The sequence below is a fragment of the Meriones unguiculatus genome, chromosome 11, assembly GCF_030254825.1.
Source record: "Meriones unguiculatus strain TT.TT164.6M chromosome 11, Bangor_MerUng_6.1, whole genome shotgun sequence".
Lineage (NCBI taxonomy): Eukaryota > Metazoa > Chordata > Mammalia > Rodentia > Muridae > Meriones > Meriones unguiculatus.
The window spans coordinates 83,446,080-83,468,057 of NC_083359.1; the positions used below are offsets into that span (position 1 = coordinate 83,446,080).

The 21,978-nt window shown below is 41.9% G+C and overlaps 1 protein-coding gene across 5 annotated transcripts in view; it reads right to left on the bottom strand.

Moving 5' to 3' along the window:
• Dnm3 (dynamin 3) overlaps positions 1-21,978 on the bottom strand; it is a 464,195-nt gene that overhangs the window by 234,977 nt on the left and 207,240 nt on the right. For all 5 annotated transcript variants that reach the window (XM_060364575.1, XM_060364572.1, XM_060364573.1 and 2 more), the window contains one exon: positions 823-936. In XM_060364575.1, the coding sequence (XP_060220558.1) occupies positions 823-936 (114 nt within the window). The remainder of the gene's footprint in view (positions 1-822; positions 937-21,978) is intronic.

Here is a 21,978-nt window from a genome sequence, read left to right on the forward strand (position 1 = left end):
TTCACCATTCTGCTATCCAAGAGCACACTTACATAATGTTTGTGTGCTGTATTACAAATGCCAGTGACTTCACTGGCTAGAACAGAGCTATTAAAATTTCCAGAACATACTTCAGTTTCAATCCATGTCCTCCCAAATCTAGCTCTAAGATTTTATAGCACCTTAATGGCTCCATAAGACTACTGTGACTTCTCCGTGCCTTTCTAGCTATCAGATTTAAGTGAGCAGTAAGTCATGGGATGACATTATTAACGCTGAACATGAGCCAGAACACCGCAATTATCGTCACTTCTGTTTTTACAGAGATATCAAATTCTCAAAGAAGAAAATGTGTATAATGATCTGGTACTAACAGGGAGGCCAGCAATCTTACCATTGCCCTAGCCTTTCATTTGAGGTAGATGCCATAGCAACAGTTCCACACTGCTTTACTCACCCCAGCGTGCCATTCGTTTCCCTTCTATTACCTTAGGTCTTTTCAAAACATTTAATAAAAGTTGCTTTCATTAAATTGTACCGGTGGCTTGATAGTAACATGAGGAAGTAAGTTTTCAACTCCTGCCCCATAAATTCATTTTGGGGGGGAGGGGTCAGCAAAACAGGGCTGTACTTAAGAAATAAGCGGGAAAGTAAATTTAGTGGGAACGTTGTAAAACTCGAGATCTGTAAGAAGAAGAGAGGAAAAGCAGGGCTTTTCTAAAACAGTATTTCCTGATAGATCTCATGGCAAAAAGAACCGGGGTCTGGAGCCATGCATCACAGTGGCATCGGTTAACTGCATTTTAGAAACGCTTCGGGGAAGGGTCGCCCTCCATGGCTTACCTCGTCATCTTTATACCACGACAAGCTTTCCGCAGTGAGGACAAACCAGTAGCCCTTCGAGCCTCCTTTCATGATGCCAATGTTGCTGACAGTCAGCCAGCCCTTACGGATCACCTGCAAGAAAGCAGACAGCAGCAGCAGCGTTGAGTGTGAGTAGCCAGAGAGCAGAAGTCTCGGGTGAAGCAAAAGCAAGATGTAAATTATGGTAGGAGCAGCATTGCCCGTCCCCCATACACTCAGCTTCCACTGAGCTGTCCGAGAAACTGTATCTTCCAAAAATTGAGATGGCTAGAGGGAGATCTTGTCCATCTGTGAATAAAGCAAAAATCTTGGGCTCATATGGATGGCAGAAGCAGAGTTGACTGAAATAGACAGGAATGAAATGAGGTAGCCTGACACTAGTTCTAGCAGTGTTGCTACAATTAAAGCATATTTTGATTGTCTGAATAGACTGTCTGTGACCACTTCTTCATATCTCCTTCCAGGCTACTGGTCCGTTTGTCTGCCTCACTTGAAGCTCATTAAAACTAGTGGCAGACACTGGTCAGCAAATGGCAAAAAAAAAACAAAAACAAAAACAAAACACAACAATAACAACAAAATAAACCCTCAAGCCAACCAGTTAGATCCTTCCTAATGGCCCTGAATAAGGCTGATTGAGGAAGAAAGCTGAAACAATGAACTAAAATAAAAAGTTTGGGGCCTTCAAATGGTCTTAATTTATCCACCTCCTTCTGGTTATTATTTGACATAGAGTAAAATATGAAGCATCTTAAAAAAATCATGCAATGGTTCTCAAATTCTAAAACGTTAACAAGTGGGTGACAAATTTGACAGAACTTAAAAGTTGCATTTAGGGAAAAAATACATTTTTCCTCACTGTGGTTACAAAGTTAACTTATTCTGCACATGGAATAGTTTCCCATATCCTCTATGCTACGTGGTTTTATTGTCTCTAAACCAGAAATGAAATTCTATATGGAATTTTACATTACCGTAAAGTTAAAAATGTGTCATATTTAAAAACATTCACTGTCCTAGACAACCTAAAATATTTCTTAGTTACTTGGTTCCTGAAGGCAGATTAAAATATTTTAATTATAAAATTTTACATTTCTATTAAATTTTATTTTGAAGTTTAAGACATGCCATAGGAAAATTATGAAAATACAGCAAGATTCTCACTGCTGATTTTGGACTTTTCAAAATTCTCTCCACATTTGCAGTCCAGGCCTCATGTGAGTCCTTATTTCAGTATCACCACTGCTCATTCTCCTTCCTCAATCCCTTGTTGATCTGACACATACCCAGAGAGCACCTCTTTGAGGCCCACACTGAGGTGGTTTTTCAGCCCCTTCTTCTTATGTTCTACTATAGGAAGAAGACAATGTACCTCAAAGTACAATCCCTACCAGACACATGAAAGTCATTCAAATGCTATATTAGCCATATAATATAGGATAAACATACAAAAATCTATAATCCTAAAGAAGCTAAACAACATGAAGGACCCTAGGGAAGAGGCTGAAACCTAACTCAGAAGGGCAAACAGGATAAGCATCAAAAGTAGGAGAAGACAGAGAACAGGACAGGAGCCTTCCACAGAGGGCCTCTGAAAGACTCTACCCAGCCGGGTATCAAAGGAAAGATACTGAGACCCATAGCCAAACTTTGGGCAGAGTGCAGGGAATCTTGTGGAAGAAGTGGGAGATAGAAAGACATGGAGGGGAGAGTATCTCCACAAGGAGACCAACAGAGCCAAAAAACCTGAGCCCAGGGGAGCCTGCAGAGACCAACCAAGGACCATATAGAGAGAACCTGGACCCCCTGCTCAGTTTCCAAATGGGTTCCCTCAGTGACTGGCTCTTTGATCACCTCCTTCTGGGGGAAGGGATGCAGCCTTGCCAGGACAAAGAAGAAGATGATGCAGCCAGCTCTGCTGAGAGCTGATAGGCTAGGGTCAGATAGCAGGAAACCTCCCCTATCAGTGAACTAGGGGAGGGGCATAGGGGAAGAAGAAGAAGGGAGAGTGGGATTGGGAGGAGACGAGGGAGGGGGCCACAGCTGGATATAAAGTGAATAAATGGTAATAAATAAGTAAATAACAAAACCAAATCAATCAAACAAACAAACAAACAAACAAAAACTTGGAGCCCTAGACTAGGTATTCTCTGAGTGACTCAGAACACATACACATGAAGGTCAGGGATCTGCATTATAATATATTACTGAGGGGACCCTTACTCCTACTTCAGTTTGAAGACCAGTTAGCACACTCAACCAACACATAAAATTAAGGCATTCCTTAGAGGAAGTGATCATGGTGAGGTTTTGATAAAACAGATTAAAAATTTTTGACACCAATGCTGTCCTATCTGGGCTTTAAATTCATCAGGAAAAACACTCATTATTTCACTTTATTCAGAATCTTTGGATATAGAAGAGCTCTTCCAGGTCTACAGTAACAAAGCACTGCTCCAACAAGCTGGGCCATGAATTTCATTCTGTAAATGCTTTTTTTTTTTTTAAGTTTAAAGTGAAAGTAGCACAGTGATTCCATTGTGTCCATAAGGGTTTTATAATTCAACAAGAAAGGCAGATCCAGAAAGATGTAGTTTTGATATAACCATATAATAAGAGATCTTTACCAACAAAACGGGTACTCAGGAGGGCATGATAGACTTGCCCTGAGAAGAAGGTGCCTAAATAGGGGCTAGAAGGTGACTCAGAAATCAGGTCATCTAGTCTGTTGGTTTGTTTTCCAAAGAAGGCAAAAAAAAAAAAAAAAAAAAAACTATGGTGGGGCTCTCATATACATTCTTTCTTTCTCTCTCTTTCTTGTCTTTCTCTCTGTCTCTTAAGTTTTTTTTTTTTTAAAGCAAACCAAGAACTAGTTAGTGGAGGCCAGAAAAGGAGGTTGAAGAGAGATGCTGAGGTTGAAGAGAGATGCGAGCTGTTCCTATCTTACTTCTCTGGCAATACCAGAGATAAATTCCGAGTATATATATATCTGATATAAGCACGCTTATTTTTAAATTGTCCAGATGACCTAGTGGGTAAAGGAACTCACTTCCAGACCTGACTAGTACAGAGAGAGGACCGACTCCAGCAATTTAATGTGTCCTCTGGTCTCTGCTCATGTACATGAATAAATAAAAGTGACATTTTTAAAACATTATGCATAGGACTATTGTATTTACAGATTATATGAATGATATCAAAAGTACTTAGAAATAAATTTGAAACTATGTTGTGGCAATGAAAACACATTTTGAGCTGTCTCAAAAACGTTGAATGAGATACGTATCAACTTTTTAATACTAATAGCTTTATTGGTGGCCTCTTAAACACCCAGCTCAAGATGCTGGCTTCAGTGTGTGTAGTAAATGTTAATAACTCTGGGCTGTTTTCTTACTCTCTAGAAACATAGGAGGTGTCCCACTCTCCATCATTCCAATGGATCTAGCATGCATGCTCCCTTGAACAGAGAGAACATTTGGTTTATTTTGATTATTTGTTCTTTTTTTTAGGGGCTTTTACATGCTGAGCAAGCATCACATCTAATGACCCATTGTTTTGGTCTTGTTTTTAGTTTTTATTTTGAAACAAGTCTCACTAAACTATCCAAGCCAGCCTCGAACTTACTGTATAGCTGAGGTAGGCCTTGAGGTTGTGAGCTTCCTGCCTCAGTCCCAAACAGCTTGAATTATAGGCCTATCCCATCCATCCAGGACTGGTTAAAACAAGTTTTGATAAGACATTGCAATAACCCAAATGAGAAGTAGCTAGCATGCAAACTGAAGTCAGGATGTGGAAAGTGGAAAAGGGGTTAACGTGCTGGAGAAATGTAAGGAAACCAAGTGAACAGGACTTGCAGTCTTCCAGCCAGAAGAAGGGAACTTGGTGATTGTGATGGTGTTGGTGAGCAGCCAATAAATATAGCCACAGACAAGGCTCCAATTCCAATGATTTGTTTCAATTTTGAGATGTGTGATAGCAGAAATGCACTCTAAATTTCAAAACTTCAAAAAGAATTGAAAAAGACCTCACTAACATTTAAATACTTATAAAGAAATGACACTTTGCATAAATTAGGTTAAAGGAAATCGACTTCTCATTAGCTTGTCTGTTTTGTTTTACAGTTTAATGTGGCTACTAGAAAAGAAGGGAATTTGATTATGGTGTTTCAGAATGGCTCTGAAACACCTGCCCCCACCATCTTTCTGGGCCAACCATTGTAAAATGCAGAAAGAACAGAGGAAGGGAACCAACTTTTAGAAAGTGGTAGGGTTGGTGGGTTCAGTCAAGACCATGTTGACTATGAGGTACTTGTAGAAGACACATACAGAGCTGAGCATCTAGAGAGAAGGGGAAGTGTTAAGGCTGAGCCTACAGACTCACAAGTCCTCAATTAACATGTCAGAAACAGTTAACTTCAGTGGTTCCGTATAGAGTTTTGTGGGAACACCAACATTTAAAAGGTGACCGTAAAAGGCTAGAAACAGAAATAGAGGTCAACAGGTCATAAAAGTCAAGAGAAACAGAATCTCAAACTTATCAAATTCCTTATAAAGGAGACATTGAAGTCCAATGTTTGGATTTTAGCTATGCCAATTTCAGTGTGGTGGTGGGGTGAGGAACAAGAGCTCACTGAGATGAAAAGAACAAAGATAAAAATGGACAAAAGAACTGAAGAGAGATCTTCCCGGGGGAGTTAAAACCAACACAGGGCATGGGTTCAAGGGAATGGGGGAGGGTGGGGTTGTTTTGTTTTGTTTTGCTTTCCACATAGGCAACTATTTAAGAGAAAATAATTAGCAGAGAGTAAGGGGTTGGTGGTACTAGAAAGATGTAAATAGCAAGGAAGATGGGAGTGGGGGAGAGGAGGAGTTGGGGGAAGGGCTGCCTTACTTTGGGAGTCTGGGGAGAAACTCCTCCAAGTCCAGGAAGGTTCTATTTTTATCTTTTCCTCCATTGAAAAAGAGTCTAGGCCTGGAGTGAGATAGGAAGCTGAGAGGAAGGTGCAGCAATGGGGCGTTCAATCACAGAAAGAGACTGGGCGTGACAGAGGTGGCTCAGGAGGAGCCGGGTGGCAGCTGAATGTGAAGGAAAAGATCTGCACTGCACTATGCTGTCCCAGAGGCTCTGAGGGCACCTAACACAGAGGATGAGGAACTAGGTCCCACTGGATCAACCGCACAAGACAGCCCTGGCGGAGAAATCGGGGTGGGGGTGGGAAAATGAAAATAAAAAGATAAAGAAACTGGAGACTCCGGGGAGGTGTGTGATACAATGGTTCTCAGCCTGTGGGTTGAGACCCCCCTGGCAAATTCGCACTCCTATCTCCTCTCCAGATAGATAACATTACAATTCATAACAATAGCAAAATTACAGTCATGAAGTAGCGACGAAAATACTTTAGTGGTTGAGAACACGAGGAACTGTATTAAAGGATCACAGCATTAGGAAGTGTAACCGCTGATACAGTAGAAAGCAAGAGCAGAACTTAGAATTTAAGATGAGACAAAGCAAGAAATTGCCCGCTCTGACTGGCACCATTGTACTCATCACTCAAGCATGCACCACTATTTCCAGACACATTTAATGTTATGGCTGAAACGGTGTTTACTAAACATTATTTAGTCTGGTGGATATAGTCAATTGAGCTACTTGAAAACCTTGGGTTACTAAGAACAGTAAAAATGTGAGTGGTAGAGCATTTGCCCCGCTCGTGAAAGGCACTCTGGGTTCGAACCCCAGCACCACACACACACACACACACACACACACACACACACACACTACACTGCAAAGGTATGGAACAAAAATAAGTAAGATGGATTTAATATTATCCCTATGACACTACGGTCATTGGCATCCCAACAGGCTTTCTAATTTGGAGAGAAACATAGGAGGATTACAGCTGCTTGTGAATACACATGTCCCTTGTAACTCCTTGGGGAATTCATGGTACAGTTGTCAGTACTGAACACTGGAGGCACTTCACCGAGGCTCAAAATAAGGTTTGTCCTTTACAGAAAGAAACACATTGTCCACAAACAGACGACAATCGGCTTAAAATGGGAATTTAGAAAATTATTTCTCAATTTTTTTTTCAGTAAGAAATTGAAGGAGAACCCAGGAATCAAGGTAAAATATGGGGCTGACACAGGATAAGACCCTACCCTGTTGAAATGGTCAGAATAGCCAGGCATGCTGACTTAAACTCTATCATTCCAGCACTCAGAGGGCTGAAGCTCTCCACACTTTCCAGATCAGCCTAGGCCGTGGGGTTTAGGAGATCCTGCTCCAAACAGTAAACAAAACAAGCAAAAAAAGGTTAGAACACAAGGGGTATGAGTTCAAAGAGGAAACTCATCAGAAAGAATACAAAGGATACGAAGGGAGAACGTCAGAAAAATAAATAAATAAAATTTGAATCGAACGCAAAGGAAACAGGCTTAGCTATAGCATCCTTTTGTAGAAAAAGATAGAATGTAAGATACTCATTTTGTATTCACATTTTAGATTGCAGAAAAGAACCAATCAGCATTCAGCACAATAGCCACTTAAGCCTCTCAGTGTTTGAGCACCAAATCCTGTCATGAGTAACAAAGTAAACAAGAGCAAGCAAACCCAAACAAGACTACAAGGGGCCTTGGGAGTGGAAAGGGCATGTTCTCATTTCTTTGGCTGGAGACAGACTTTTTTTTTTTTTAATTTACTACTATGAATATCACCCAAGCTGTTTTTTTGCAAATGCAGAAAGTTTTAAAGCAACCATAGGACCAGCAGTCAAGAGACTGGACCAGCCTCACCCCTGCCCCTCATGGAAGCCTACCCTAAGAGGGTTCTATTGCAACATGAAGCAACCGCTGCCATGGTTGGCAAACCCTGCATATTAAGGGCCTAAGTTCAAAGCCCAACATCTGGCCAGCACACTAGATGATAAAAGGAATAAAATATTGGGGAGAAAAAAAAAAGTACACATGGAAAAGTTCCAGTGTGGTCAAGGCCTTGAATTTTATTTGTGAACACACAGTTTTGACCTTGGCCTTGCTTATAGAAGACCATGCAAGCTTTTTCTGTTTCCAGCTCTGCAGCTGTCTTCTACTCTTGCAGCTTGGGAAGTGGTTACAGAGCACTAGCTATGTGATAGTTCGGCCTCAGTGGACTATAAAAGCTTCCTGGACAGCTTTTCCCCACAGATGATTACCTCATCATAATGACAGTTCACAATCTGCAGGGTCTGCCTGACAAGATACTGGGGGCTTCCCAGATCCAGCCAAGCTGAAGGTCAAGCCTGTTATCCTGATGGCTTGGGAAAAGCTCCTGTTGCAAGGACAGGCATCTTCCGAACAGACAGTTTGTTCCGAATCGGCCTGACAGAGATGTTTTCAGCAGGTGTTGTCTCAGGCAAGGATTTGATACGGGAAAAGTTTTTTCCTATGCACATACATATGGCTGTAGCATCTGAAACTGGATTCACCATGTTTATACTGAAGGATCTCTGACAGTCACTGGTGTACAGGTTACTCTTTAGGGTCTACCTCTGTCTATGGAGGCTAGGCAAGGGATCAGATTAGCATTCTTAATAGTAGTTTGTTCCTATGGTATTCTGTCATCACCAGAAGTCCAAAGCTATGAGAATACTTGGTCTTGGACTAGAACCACCAGAATCATGGGCCAGGTAACCTTTTTCTTGTGATAACGTACTGCTTCAGGCATTTCATTATAGTGACAGGAGGCTTAAGGAGGAGCAGGAGGACATTTCAATTTCAAATGCTGAGGAAAACCAAGCTTGTTGTGGAGACCTATTCAGTATACAGCTGCTGAAGAGAGGCCACCTGGACAGGAGAACCCCCTTGGCTGAAGCTGCCTGCTGAAAAGGAATTGATCAAGGTCTTTAATTCATTGTTGTTCATGTACTTGGGTTTTGTAAACTCTCTTTGGAATGTAATCCTTTGGCTTTAGTTCTGGAGAGCTTCTCAGTAAGGAGGAGTTTACAGGCACTTCCCTGACATGTCTATTCACTTGATATTTTGTTACTGAGGTGTAATCTCCTAACACATCAGTGATGTCATTCGATCATTGCAGAATCTCTGACAGGTCATGGAAAGAAACTGGTTGAATATAATTTGAAACAAGATATAGAAGAAGGAGTAAACATTCAACCTTGAGCACAAAGCAGCCCCGGGGAGAATTTTACCAGTGAGCTGTTTTAAATGATTCCAGAGTCTTTCGCGCTCTCGTAGTCTTAAGAGGATACCCCCAGGAACCATGCTTAGCTTTGGAGGAGTGGTTTCAAGCCTAGTAAAAATGTTGTCCTCCTTCCTCAAAGAAGACCCAAGCCACTGCTAACTCTCCAGCTTACTGGTTAAAGCCAATGAAACAGGAGGTCGGAGCAGTGTGAGGTGTGGGGGTGGGGAGTCGAAGAACTGGCCATTTCTTCACTTGCTTTACCCAGTAAGGAGTAAGTGACTGCTCAAACTGGCAAGCCCAGGGAAGTGTGGTCCACACCTTTCTCTTCCTTACCTTTGCCTTGTTCTCTGTACGAGAGACACATTCGATAGAGCAAAGTGTCCAAAGATACAGCTCACTTATGAGTCAGCTGAGCAGTGTCCTCCACATAAGCACAGAAGGACCGAACACTGCGCAGGGTGCTTTGAAGCAAGGATGACACCAAGGGCCCACGGGGCCCAGGAGAGTCCTAACAGTGACGGACTTACTATGAAGAGGAGGTTTTGACATCGGGTGGACTAACCTTACAACTGAGGCAAAGAGGCAGGGAAGAGAAGAGCATGAGGCAAAACATATAGAAAAACGCTTCGCAGCCCAAGTAAGATGGAACATCAAGTATTTGAGGAAACGTCCTTTTGTTCAAGACTGGAGCATCTGTCACCGCTCTGTCGGCTTGGCTATGCAACACTTGTGTGTTTGGGTGTCCCTTAACGGCTTTAACTTTCTAGGAAGTCAGAGTATAACTCTGACCCCATTTCTAGGAACCCAAGGACAGCGACAACAGCCAGCATTTGCTCCGTGCCAAGAACCGTGCTAACAGCTCCACCACACAGGCTCTGATGATTTTTTAATACATATAATGATCTTATGAGGAAGGTAATGTGTTCCTTATGTGGCAGAGGGAGAGACAGAGCTCTGGTCCCTTCCTGACAGCCAAGCCTAGGCTACAAACTGGCTACTAACAAGCTACTAACCAGAAGGCCTCCCTTGCGGGGCTTGTACCCCATGGGCCATTTTGCCCTACTTGGAACAGAACATTTTAGCCTGTAACTGAAACAAACTGTCCCTGCTAGCTCAGCCTCAGAGACCATCCCTCAGCCCACAGCACAGATGAAGACGTTGGCTAATGGTATGGATTTTAACGGCATCATCAATACCAACAGTCATCGAAACTGTGCAGAATTAGCAGGGAAACCATCTATTTCCAACCATTACTCTCTGGATGACCCCTGGCTTTTTTGACCTGTGCCTGCCTTGTATAGAACCTGGAGTAATAATGATACCTGTAGCATAAAGCTCATACGAGTTACTACATAAGGATTTAGATAGACACCTACTAACAATGTATGCTGTATGTGTGTGATATTTCCATTGTGTTTGTTAGTGTAAGCAGTTGTATTGTACTGTAATTGTAAATTGGTGGTAAGATATAAAACTGTATCTCTTTATTCCTCAATTTCCCTATACCTTCCCTCTACTTTGCAATAATGTGATGCTATTAAAAATCTAAACTGACATCTCTTATTGCTTGCTCAGCACAGGCCCTGTCTTTCTTGAGATCCTTTTTAATATGCAATGAAAAAAGTGTGTTGAAAAACTGAGGCAGGATTAAAAACAACCTGACAATGGAAATAAACCCAAACACACAACATAAAAAGAAATGGCCCCAGGGTATTCGTTGGGAAAATCCCAGCATGAAAGCGGCTTGACTACGTTAGATACAGATCTAACTTGATTGACTGAAAACATATTAATGCAGTCAAAGCTGGCTGGAAATAAGGAACCAATCGTGAACATTCTCTTTTTAATTCGAACATCTCCAGCTGTCAGAACAATAACACTATGGCTCCTCTGTAAAAAACAGACCGACCTCTACTTTACTGCACTCGTATAAATTTGCATTGTAAACAGATGAATAAAGCTCACTGTCAAACACAAACCCGAGTAGCTGTTTCACAGGATAATCTCATCAGAGGACAGAAGCAACCCTTCCCACCTTTCTCTCCTGGAATGCCCCATCTCCTAGGACAGTTGCCCTGTGCCTTTCTCCCTGCTACCCACTATGCCCTGCAGAGGCAGCAGGTAGACCTGCTGATTTTCCCAGGTCAGAAGGTGTTTTTCACACTTCTGTGGCTTGTTCAGCTTTCGTATTATCTAGATTCATAAAGTCACTGCTGGAGAATTTCTTCCTTTCTTGCTATGCCGAGGAGCTCATGTGGGCATCATTTCTGCCCCAGGCAGGGCTGTTTTGGAGCTGTTTCTTCTCATAGTTTACTCACCTAAACCTCAATGAAATCTGGGCTATTAACCACGATGAAAATCACGGCTCCACTTTCTTTCACATATTTTTACCCTGTGTATCTTTTCCATGTGCAGAGTTCCCTTTGAAGTCGCTGGGAACCTCCATGTGGAAGAGATTCCACATGATACAAAACAGAATGGGAACCAAACCTGGTTCCCATTTCTCTACATTTGAAGACAGAGAACTACATATACAGAGGAGAAGGGATACTCATAATTAGCATGGCCTGAATAAAGTGTGGACATTTTCCTAAAAACAGTCCAGAAAAGAGAAAAATTAACTTAGTAGATGGGATATTATTTAATTGCTAATAGTTAGCACCTTGTATGTGTTAGAATGTACATGGCAAATGCAAGAATAAGCTGAAATAACAATGAAATAGAAAAACAGGTCCAATGTTTGACCTCAATGGAGCTTTCAGATACATGAGGGACTAGACACTCAGCAAAAACTCATGCAGATTAAAGTCAAGAAGGAGCTGTGTGCATGATGAGCCTTCAGAGAAGGGCAGCTATGCTTGGCTCTGCAACTCACGGGAAGAAAATTAGTTTGTGCTCCTTGAGGTGTGTTTAAAGAAAAACAGTCACCGTAAGATTTACTTGACATAAACGCTCCTTTTTCAGCTCCAGTTTGGGGAAAAGGTTAGAGAAGAGGAGCAAGGGGAGCGGGGCATGAGAGAGGTGAGTGCTGCCATGTCCTGAGGAGCAGCTGGTGATCACGTTCATAGGCTCACAGGAAGTGGACACAGGGGGATGCAGGCGGGTCAGAGGAATGTTTAGGAAGAAAAGTTAGTATGGCAATGATAAACTAGACAGGCAAGATGAGAGAGAGTGAGGTGTCAAGGATAACTCCCAGGGTCTCAGTTTATGAAGCTGAGCAGACACCCTCAGAGAGTGAGAGGAGGGAATGCCTAGGGAGGGGCATGAGTCAAGAGTTCTGTCTGGATGCGTCGCAGTAAGAATGCACAAAACAGAATGGCTGTGAAGCAGCCTGAGAAGTTCAACAGGCTTGTGGATCGTCATCGGTTTGTGGATGTGACGAAAGCTGTGGGTGTCAGGGGGGAGATAAAAAGAGTCTGGAGTAAAAGATGACTGTGGTCTGAGCCTTAAGGACTGACAGCATGCTGGGTAGGGAAGGCGAACATGTGAGCAAGGGTTGGCTGGAAGGGTGAGGGAAGGAACACTGCACATGCCAAAGCCACCGGGAGAGAAAGCTTTACTAAGACAATAAAAAGTCAACAGTCACTGTGAAGGAAAGTACAATTAAAAGAAAACATTCCCATTGGTTTGGGTAACACAGAAACTGCGAAAGATATAATATTTAACCTTGTAGGGCATCAGCTTGGGCAATCCAAAGGGTCACTGGTACTTGGGCTGGGCTCTGGAGGCTCCTGCTGCGTCTGGCTTTTAGCCTTTAATTTCTGCATAGAGGGAGCAGATTCTGAGGCCGGACCTTAATGTCTCTGATGGCAGTGAGGACACTTTCGAGCTGATATAAAAGCATGCAACAGAAGAACTGTGTGTTCTGGTAACATGTTGACCAAGCCATACTGACAGTTTCTGTTCCTTGATGGATAAGGACAGCAGGTGAAAGAGCTGAAGTTTACCCACACTATTGTGATTGCATATAATGAGCCAATTCCTCCCCAATATCCTCTTTCTCTCTTACTCTGTCTCTATCTCTGTCTCTCCCTTTAAAAAAAATAGTTCTTTTAAAGTTTGGTGCAACCTGTTTTGGCCACATTATGGGTTTTAAATAAGTTCCTGGAAACTGAGGGCCCTGCAGGCAGGGAGCAACATTAGCTGTCAGTCATTCAGGTGGAAGTCAGACATTAATCCATTAATATTGAGTGATGAAAATATTTGCCAACAAAGCCCAAGGGCTGGGATTGCCCGAACAGTTACAAAAATCTATTTATCCTAGCGTAGCTTGGAAGAATACACAATTCTTAGGAGGTTCTGAGCATATCCAAGAACTAAATAAATTCGAGCACCCATACCTTCCTACACACCATGCATCTGTGAAGATACTGCATCATCAGGCATATTGGTGCTCGGAGAAAAATATATCGGCTAATCCAGTATGGAAACTCGTTTTTCAGTTCTTCCAATGCAAGATCAGAGACCTTAGTTTCGTAAATTTTAGGGGATTGAATGTTGTTGAAATTGGTTTTTGTTTGTTTGTTTTTGTTTTGTAAGCTGTGAAACTATCTATAGCATAAAGGCCAATAGCTTTCCATTACTAGGGGCTTCTTCTCATGTAAGGCTACAAAGGCAACCTTTGTCAGCTTGATCATGTCCTCCACGTAAGACCCAGGCCCTACCGCAGAGCTGCTCAGCCTTCCTAATGCTGTAACCATTTAATACAGTCCCTCATGTTGTGGTGACCCCTCACCCCCAAACATAAGATTTTTCATTGCTACTTCACACCCATAATTTTGCTACTGTTATGAATCATAATGGCAAGTTGGTTTGGGTTTGGCTTGCGTTTTCATCACTCTAACAAATACCCAAGAAAACAGAATAAGGGAGGAAAGGCTTATCTTGGTTTATGGTTTTGGAGGTTTCAGGCCACAGTTCTCTTGCACTTTGCTCATGAGGATTTCAGCCTGCAATTCTCCAGTGCTTTGCCTGTGGGCTTGTAGCCAAGCAAAAACATCATAGCCACTGGAGCATGTGGGGAGAGGATGCTTACCTCACAGCAACCGGTAGGAGGAGCTGAGTAGCACGAGGAGGCCAGGGCAGATGTATGGGAAATGTCCGTCAAAGTCACAGCCACACCATTTTTCTCCAACTAGGCCCTATTGTCTGGAGGTAGAGCAGCTTCCAATGATCTTCTCAGACTTTGAACGTAGCCACGGAGTGTCCACTGATTAGAGCCCTGCCCCCATATCTGAGCAATCTTGGGTGTGCTTTAATATCTCTGTGGTCTAATTAACTAGATAAACTTACCCAGATGGAAATCATTAGAGAGCATGAACGGGGAAGTGATGGGATCGGACTGTTTGATGGTGACTTTTTGGGAGCTGAGGAGATGGCTCAGTTCATAAAGGGGTTGTTATTCAAGCAAGAGGACATGAGCTAACTCTCTATGGTTCTTGTGAAAAAGGCACAAACTTGTGATTCCACACTGGGCAAGTGGAGACAGGAAAATAAATCCCCGGGAGCTCCTGGGCTAGCCAGCCCAGCCTACTCAGTGAGTTCCAAGACCAACTCAAAAAACAGGGTGGATGGGGGCCTATGGAATGAATGGCACCAGAAACTGACTTCAGGCCTTGTGTGTATATGAGAGAGAGAGAGAGAGAGAGAGAGAGAGAGAGAGAGAGCATGTGTGTGCATAATTAAGAATAAATAAGCACACATGATTAATTAAAAAATAAATAAAATCTTTCTCTAGCTGCTGTACTGAGAGATAGACGCTCAGCAAGAGATACAGAAAGACTCATAACTTTGGTACAAGACAGCAAATGCTTCAAACAAGGCAGGATTGATGGACTGCCTGAGTGGTGATCAGTTCCAGGCATGGTGAGATTTGCTTCAGGAGAAGTGTGGTGTGAAGAGGGCGCAATAAATGAGAGGTCTGTTGAAGATGGGATCCTCTGCCGTGTGAGTACAGGAACATTGTCCTATAGCTCTCTTTATTCCTGGCACACAATGGGCATCTGGGTCTATTTTACCACAGCTGTACGTTAACTACTACAGGGAAAAGCATATTTCATATGCACACAAACCTAAGGTGAACACTTGGGGTAGCCATTTGCAGACTCTGTTGTGAGGATAACGATAAATTTGATAAGAATTACTTGGTTACTGTGTTTTAGATATGTTTATCTTCTAAGCAATACTTGTCACATTTTTTTCTAATTTCTAGACTCAAGGTGGATGAAAGTTTATAAAATGTAAACTGAAGTCTTTGGCTGACTATAAGATGTCCATGGCTTCCAACATATCATAAGACTTGCATGGGATCCACCCATGCCGTGGTGAGACCAGATCTATGGACCCCCAGACCCGGCTCTATCTCGTAGGACAAGATCCCCTTGGAGCCTCAAACTTCTCATCCAATCATGAAGTATCTATTAGAGAAGGTAAGTGAGAAAGCAGAGAGCGTTCGACACTGCATGCCTTCTTTCTCCACAATGAGGCACAATACATGTCAGTGTTAATAGTGGGAACCAAGTATAAATGCATGAGGAACCCTACTCGTTGCTAAGACTGGCCATCACATCTCATCTGCATTCAGGCCACATCACTATTTAGGGCAGATATCTGAGTCTGCAGAATCTTGGAAATTCTTGCAATAAAGGAATCTTTACTGGACCATGAAACCAGCAAGGAGCAATCACCTAATTCTGCTATTTACACTTTTCCTAGTGTAAATAGCAGGTCCAGTCCAGGACACCGTACGATCCCTTTCTGCTCCTTTACTTCTGTGCTTCTCAACACCAGCCCCTTTCTGAGTCTATAAAGCCAGGCTTTTGTGTTTTTGCTTTGTTTTGTTTTGTTTTGTTTTGTTTTGTCCTGGCCTTGCCCTTGCCTCCTGGCGGGATTATGTTTCCTGCCCAGGTTACTGGCTGTCCTCTCACTCTGAACCAGCCGTACCGGACTCTTCTTCCAAGAGGCATTTCCTTTCCCTCTTTCCAGCATGTCCTGCAAATTCACTCTGCGTCCACCTTCCATGACTACAGAAGCCACCCTTTTCCTTGTTCATATTCTTGCTCTTGTGCTGTCCTGGCCATCACTAAAATATAGCTGTCATGAGAACGGGACCTAATCTGCATTGTTGCCACTTCAACCACTCTTCCCTGCAGAGCTATGCCTGGCACTAGTTCAGGGAAGAGTGATGAAGAGGACCAAACACTGATACCCTTTGGTAAGGCTGGGCTGTTTGCCTCCTCATTTCAGGTCAGTTACAAAGAAAGAAATGAAGAAGAATGGAAAGAAAGGAAAGGAAGGAAGGGAAGAAGGAAGGAAGGAAGGAAGGAAGGAAGGAAGGAAGGAAGGGAAGAAGGGAAAGGAAAAGAAGGAAGAAAGGGAAGGAAGGAAGAAAGGAAAGGAAGGCAGGAAGGAAAGGAAGGAAGAAAGGAAAGGAAGGCAGGAAGGAAAGGAAGAAAGGAAGGGAAGGAAGAAAGGAAAGAAAGAAAGGAAGAAAGGGAAGGAAGGAAGGAAGGAAGGAAGGAAAGAAGGAAAGAAAGGAAGGAAGGAAGAAAGAATTAATTAATTAATTAATTTTATAAAAGGACTCAGAAAATACTGATGCTTGATACAGGCCTGCTAGGGACTGAGTACACTAAGGATAATTCCCCAACAACTCCATGTGACTCAGGAAGCACTGGGCAATTATTTGTAAAAGTCTAGGGCATCTGTGTCAGTTAGTTTTGCGAGAGTAGCTTAAGAAAAATGAACTTCATGGATCTTGTTGAGACATTTGATCTTCAACAGAAAGAAAGAAGAGAAAGAAAGAAAGAAAGAAAGAAAGAAAGAAAGAAAGAAAGAAAGAAAGAAAGAAAGAAAAGAAAAGAAAGATAGATATGGGACAGAAAAGTATGATTACAGTATATCCCATTGAAGAACTGTAGCAAAAATCCAATGAAGTAATCCCTGAGAAAATGTCTGGCACACAGTAGGTAGTTTAAATATATTCACTGTTTGGCCATTTGGTCTAGAGAAACCATAAAACAATACTGGTTATTCCTGGAGCTTATTTTCTGATTATTATTTTTGAACTTCATATTAATAAGATCATTCTTTTTCCCACCTTTAATCATCAAACTGTACTTCCCAGTAAACACCCATACTCAACAAACAATTAGGCATTAATTCAGACATGGAGAACTGTTTTAAGCTGCTAATAGTATTGAATTAGAAGAGTCATGGAGGCTATTGGTCGATTTAAAACTTTAGAGTAAAGGTCTAGAAACTCGAGAGGACAACCTCATTAATAATGATAATAAAAATGTTGGCCCATTCCTTGTGAAGATTCCCTGTGAGCATTGGCTCAACTTCCTCATCTCCTCACTGTCCCCTGCCCAGTGTGGGTGCCTGCTCTTTTTAGTTCATCTTTGAATATCAGGAGGCAGAGAGGAACTAATTTCATGGCATGCAATATTCAGCTTCCAAGTGACAGTGGAGACCATGTCCCTGATATATTTTTCTTTCCACAAAATATGTCCCAGATACATTTTCCTTCTCACTGGATTAAAAACTCATCATTAACATATACAAAAACTGAATGTTTTTATAAGTTTCAACTATCAGAAGACAGAAAACCCACAGAGAACAAGGCCAGTGATGCTGGGATGAGAGAGTGGAGGACCAAGACTTCACAGCTTCACTGCATTATTTGAAGGAAGCACAACAGCTTAGGATGCCACCTCCAGTTCTAGAGGTTGCAGGTTCAAATCCAAGCTTCACCACACGTGATAACTGTCGCCTTAAACAAGTCATCTAGTTTCTCCAAGCTTCGGCTAACCTCAGTCAGAGAGCTGTTGCCACCCAGACCTTCTGGTCACCGTGAGGATTGGAGAGAAAATGAATGGAAAAGCACTTGAAGTGGGTGTTTATATGGTAAGTCATTAATACATGCTAGTTGTTATCACTATCTGTCAAAATGAAGAAGACGCTGTGAGACTCTGCGGCTGTCAGAAGAATGAACGGGAAGCAAGCTGCCTCATGCTGCCATTTAATAAGCGGAGGCTATTGTTGCAGGTGCAATGTTTTAAAAATAAGATATTCTAGAGAATTACAGGTACACACAAAAGTACACGGACAGTTCCATTTAATATGACCTTGTAATAAGAAATAAAGGAGCCCACCTCCAACATGATCGTCATGACTAAGAAAGCTGTTCTGTGACGTTTTCTCTCTGAATATTTATTGTGATCATTGAATTTTGCACTTACGTTTTCTCATTTCTTTACTTACTTGCAGTTACATTTTCTGGGCTCCCATCTTCCAAAAACACTCAGGGTGCACTGGCTGAAAGCAGACAAGTGCTCTACAAATGGAGCTACATCCCCAGACCCAAGTTGACAAATTATTGTGTAATGTTTCTAAGCCAGGGGTAATCCCAGCACTCAGGGCTATTTGTAAATGTACTCAGACATGTTGTATTGTCATGCTGTCCAGGAACTCAAGGAGAAAAACAAAAAGCTTGCTCATTGAAGATGACTATAACAGCTATTAGAGTTCAAATATAATTCATTCTAATGTTAATCAAGCAATAATTAGTATTCTAATAATACTGGGATTTACTATATCCATAACTGCAGTTCAGAACTACATGAAATAAAAGTTGTGATGACATGTGGATGGGAACCTTTAATAATGACTATGGGTAAGGTACAAATGAACTATGTGTAAGGATGATACTGAAGAGGCAACTGTTTATTTCTTCACAAAAAGCAGCTTATTAGCTCAAAGCTAATAAGAGCTTAAGTAGACACTGGAGTTTCTCTTCTGGATATGAACATCATACCCATTATTTCATAGATGGCTCACATATCTGGCCATTTAACCCCAGATACTAAAAGCTTTGCTTCTTCTATCTTGTCAACATTTATTAGACATTGGCTAGAGAGGCTTTGATGCTAGACACAGGTAATATAACAGTTAAAATGGCAACAACTGACTCTAACCTAACAAAGCCCCTGAGCAACCGCCGGAGATGGACATTTACAACTAGATCTGTAAGAGTAGTTCAGGAAAGAAATGTCTCCACAGCAGCATAGAGTGTAGACTGAAGGTAGCGTAGAAGCCAGTGCAAGCACTCTCAGAGATAAGCTATTTCAGTTGGGGGAAATGATGAGATGCTATTCAGGCAGAAATGAAAATGATAATACTCCAGGCAGAAGAACCGACACAGAAAAAAAAAAAAATCCCAGGAGGAAAAGAGCCCAGTCCAGTAGTTCTTAACCTTCCTAGTGCTGTGACCCTCATGTTGCAGTGACTTCCAACAATAAAATTATTTTTGTTGCTACTTCATAACTGTAATTTTGCTGCTGTTATGAATCGTAATGTAAATATCTGATGTGTGACCCCCATGAGGCTGTGATCCACAGGTTGAGAACCACTGGCCTCTGCCGTTGGCTAAGCTGCCTGAAGACAAGTGTTCTCAGGGCGTAGAACCTGGAGTGGCAGGGCAAAGGAAAAGAGCAGGAAGTGGGCAGGATTGGGGACCATGGACATCAGAATTTGGACTTCATCCTAACTATGAAGTGTTTTGGAGCAGTGATGAGCTGAGAGGGCCATGTTCTCATTCATGCTCGCAAGAAAATAAAATGAGGAAAACACATCAAGTATTTCCCTTGTTTGTAATTTTAGCAACAAGTTTCATGGGGGAGTGTTGAGGTTTCTGGTTAAAGTCAGTCTTTTCCTTACTTGTGAATTTTAATTATCCACGGTCTTCCTGACCTCCATAATCAAGGCTAATTGAAATTTGGCTCCAACTCAAGAGAATCCATGAAGAAACCTAATAAAGTCTGTAGCAGATGAAATTGTGATTTCTGTTGGAAACTGAAGCCCCTGTAAGTTACAGGCATTTTGATTTCTGTGGGAAATGGAGAGGTCCTGGCAAATATCAGTCATCCAAGGCAGCTATTTTGTTAATCCCCTAAACTAGTTGCAGATGTTGGCTCAAACAGCCAGAATTTTGCATCTGTAATTTTAAAATTGTCTCATATTTCTAAAACTTGACTCCACAGGCACCGGAAATCACTGACATGAATTATGAACTCCAGGAAGAGAAGAAGCATAAGAAATGCCAGAAGTGATAGGAGATAATACAGGAGCGTGGTTGGGCTGTGTGCACAGGATGAGTGAGGGATGACACAGTTCCTTCCTCCAGGACACGGATCCTGAGACCAGACATCTGAAAATGAAAACCCACAAGTGCATGTACCAAACAAGAGGAAGTCATTTATAGATGGCTGGGTTCTCAAAAACAAATCCTCCTTTTCCCTCTCCCCTCCTCCACTTCACAACAGGTCAACAGGAAGGCCAGAGTGCTGGAAAAGAAAAAGGTTTCTGAAGTGGGGTGGGGAGGATCACTAAGAACATAATTGTAGACCAAGAATTCCTCACCTTAATGAAAAAAGTCATTTTTAGTAGAATGGGGAAGGAAATAATAAAACATCTTATTACTAATCCAATGTTTCAGTTCTCTTTATAAAACAAAACAAAACATACCATTAGAGACTCAGGACTTAAAGAATGCATATTATCTTATAAACAGAGATAATCAGGGTCCACAAAAAATAAATTAAATTGTGATGAGACACTATTATTATCTGTCTTGCTCGGGCTCATTTTTATTTGTATTTCTGTGCACCATTTCCAAGGCTGTTCTCCATCCATCCAGGCAATCTAAGTGGCGGCAGATCTAGTAATCTGCCCGTAGGGACCATCCATCACAGGCTCTGTGTAAATAACCTCAGCAGAATGGAGGACAAAGTTTCAGCCAATTACTTAGTAAGGAGGAATTTTGGTGCTGGGCTTCAAGGAACCAAGACGTGATTATAAAACCAGGGCTCTCATTTCCTGAATGGGGAACATTCATCCTGGAGAGGTTAGCCTCATGGAATCCCATGGGATGGTGGAGAGGAGTTGGTTTCTGATTCAAAGAAAATCTCATAGTAAAGTTGGAGGTTGAGCATTTCATTCCTTCATCTAACTGAAGCTATAAATATTTAGATTTTCTTCAAAAGATTATCTATATGTTATACTTCTTTTCTAAACTTACGTAACTAAGGAATACATACTACTAGACAAATAAAGCCACTTTGGTATTTCTAGATTTAAATCTCAGAGTGGCATTAACTCTAGAGCTACCTCATACTTCTCCAGAGAGGTCACAGTCTCGCTGCACCACATGACTCCCTCAAAAGGAAACACAATCCCACAGAAACTATGAGGGGCCTGCTCATTGCAAATATTTGGGGAAAGAGAGGAGAGGGTAGGAAGCTTATTAGAACTCTAGACTGATCCCCAGAGCTGCCATAGAGGGATCTACAAGCCGTTGGTGTCAATAACGATTATGATATTAGAAAATAAGATTTAAATTTTTGCAACAGTTTACACTGTCATTAGTGTACTGATACTTAGACACCTGGACAGAGACTCCTCAGAGCTGTGACACCTGAACAGAGACTCTTTGAACCTTTGACATCCAGTGAAGCTAAGAATGGAGCCCATAAGGCTTCAGAAGAGGGCCTCCCTTGACAACTATGGTTTTCGCATGAACCTCCTTATCCACGAATGGATACTGTAGGATTCTTTAGTTGCAATAAATTAAGGACTGAACTAAAGATGCCTCTTTTGATGCTCTTAAGTTAAACATTCTAATACAGGAAAGATGTCAATGATGCTGTTTTCTGAACATTAAAAAAAAATTCTAGGGAATGACAGTACAATTTGCTGAGCTCTGCCTAAAGTTTGGCCCCTAGTCTCAGCATCTACTTAGATCCCCTGTTGAGTGAATCCTTTCAGAGGACCCTCTACAGTAGACTCCCATCCTCTTTCTCTCTTCCACTACCTCTGGTGTCTATTCTGTTTGAATGAGATTTAAGTATCCTCCCTAGGAGTCTTATGGAGGAAGAAAGGAGGGACATTAGAGGG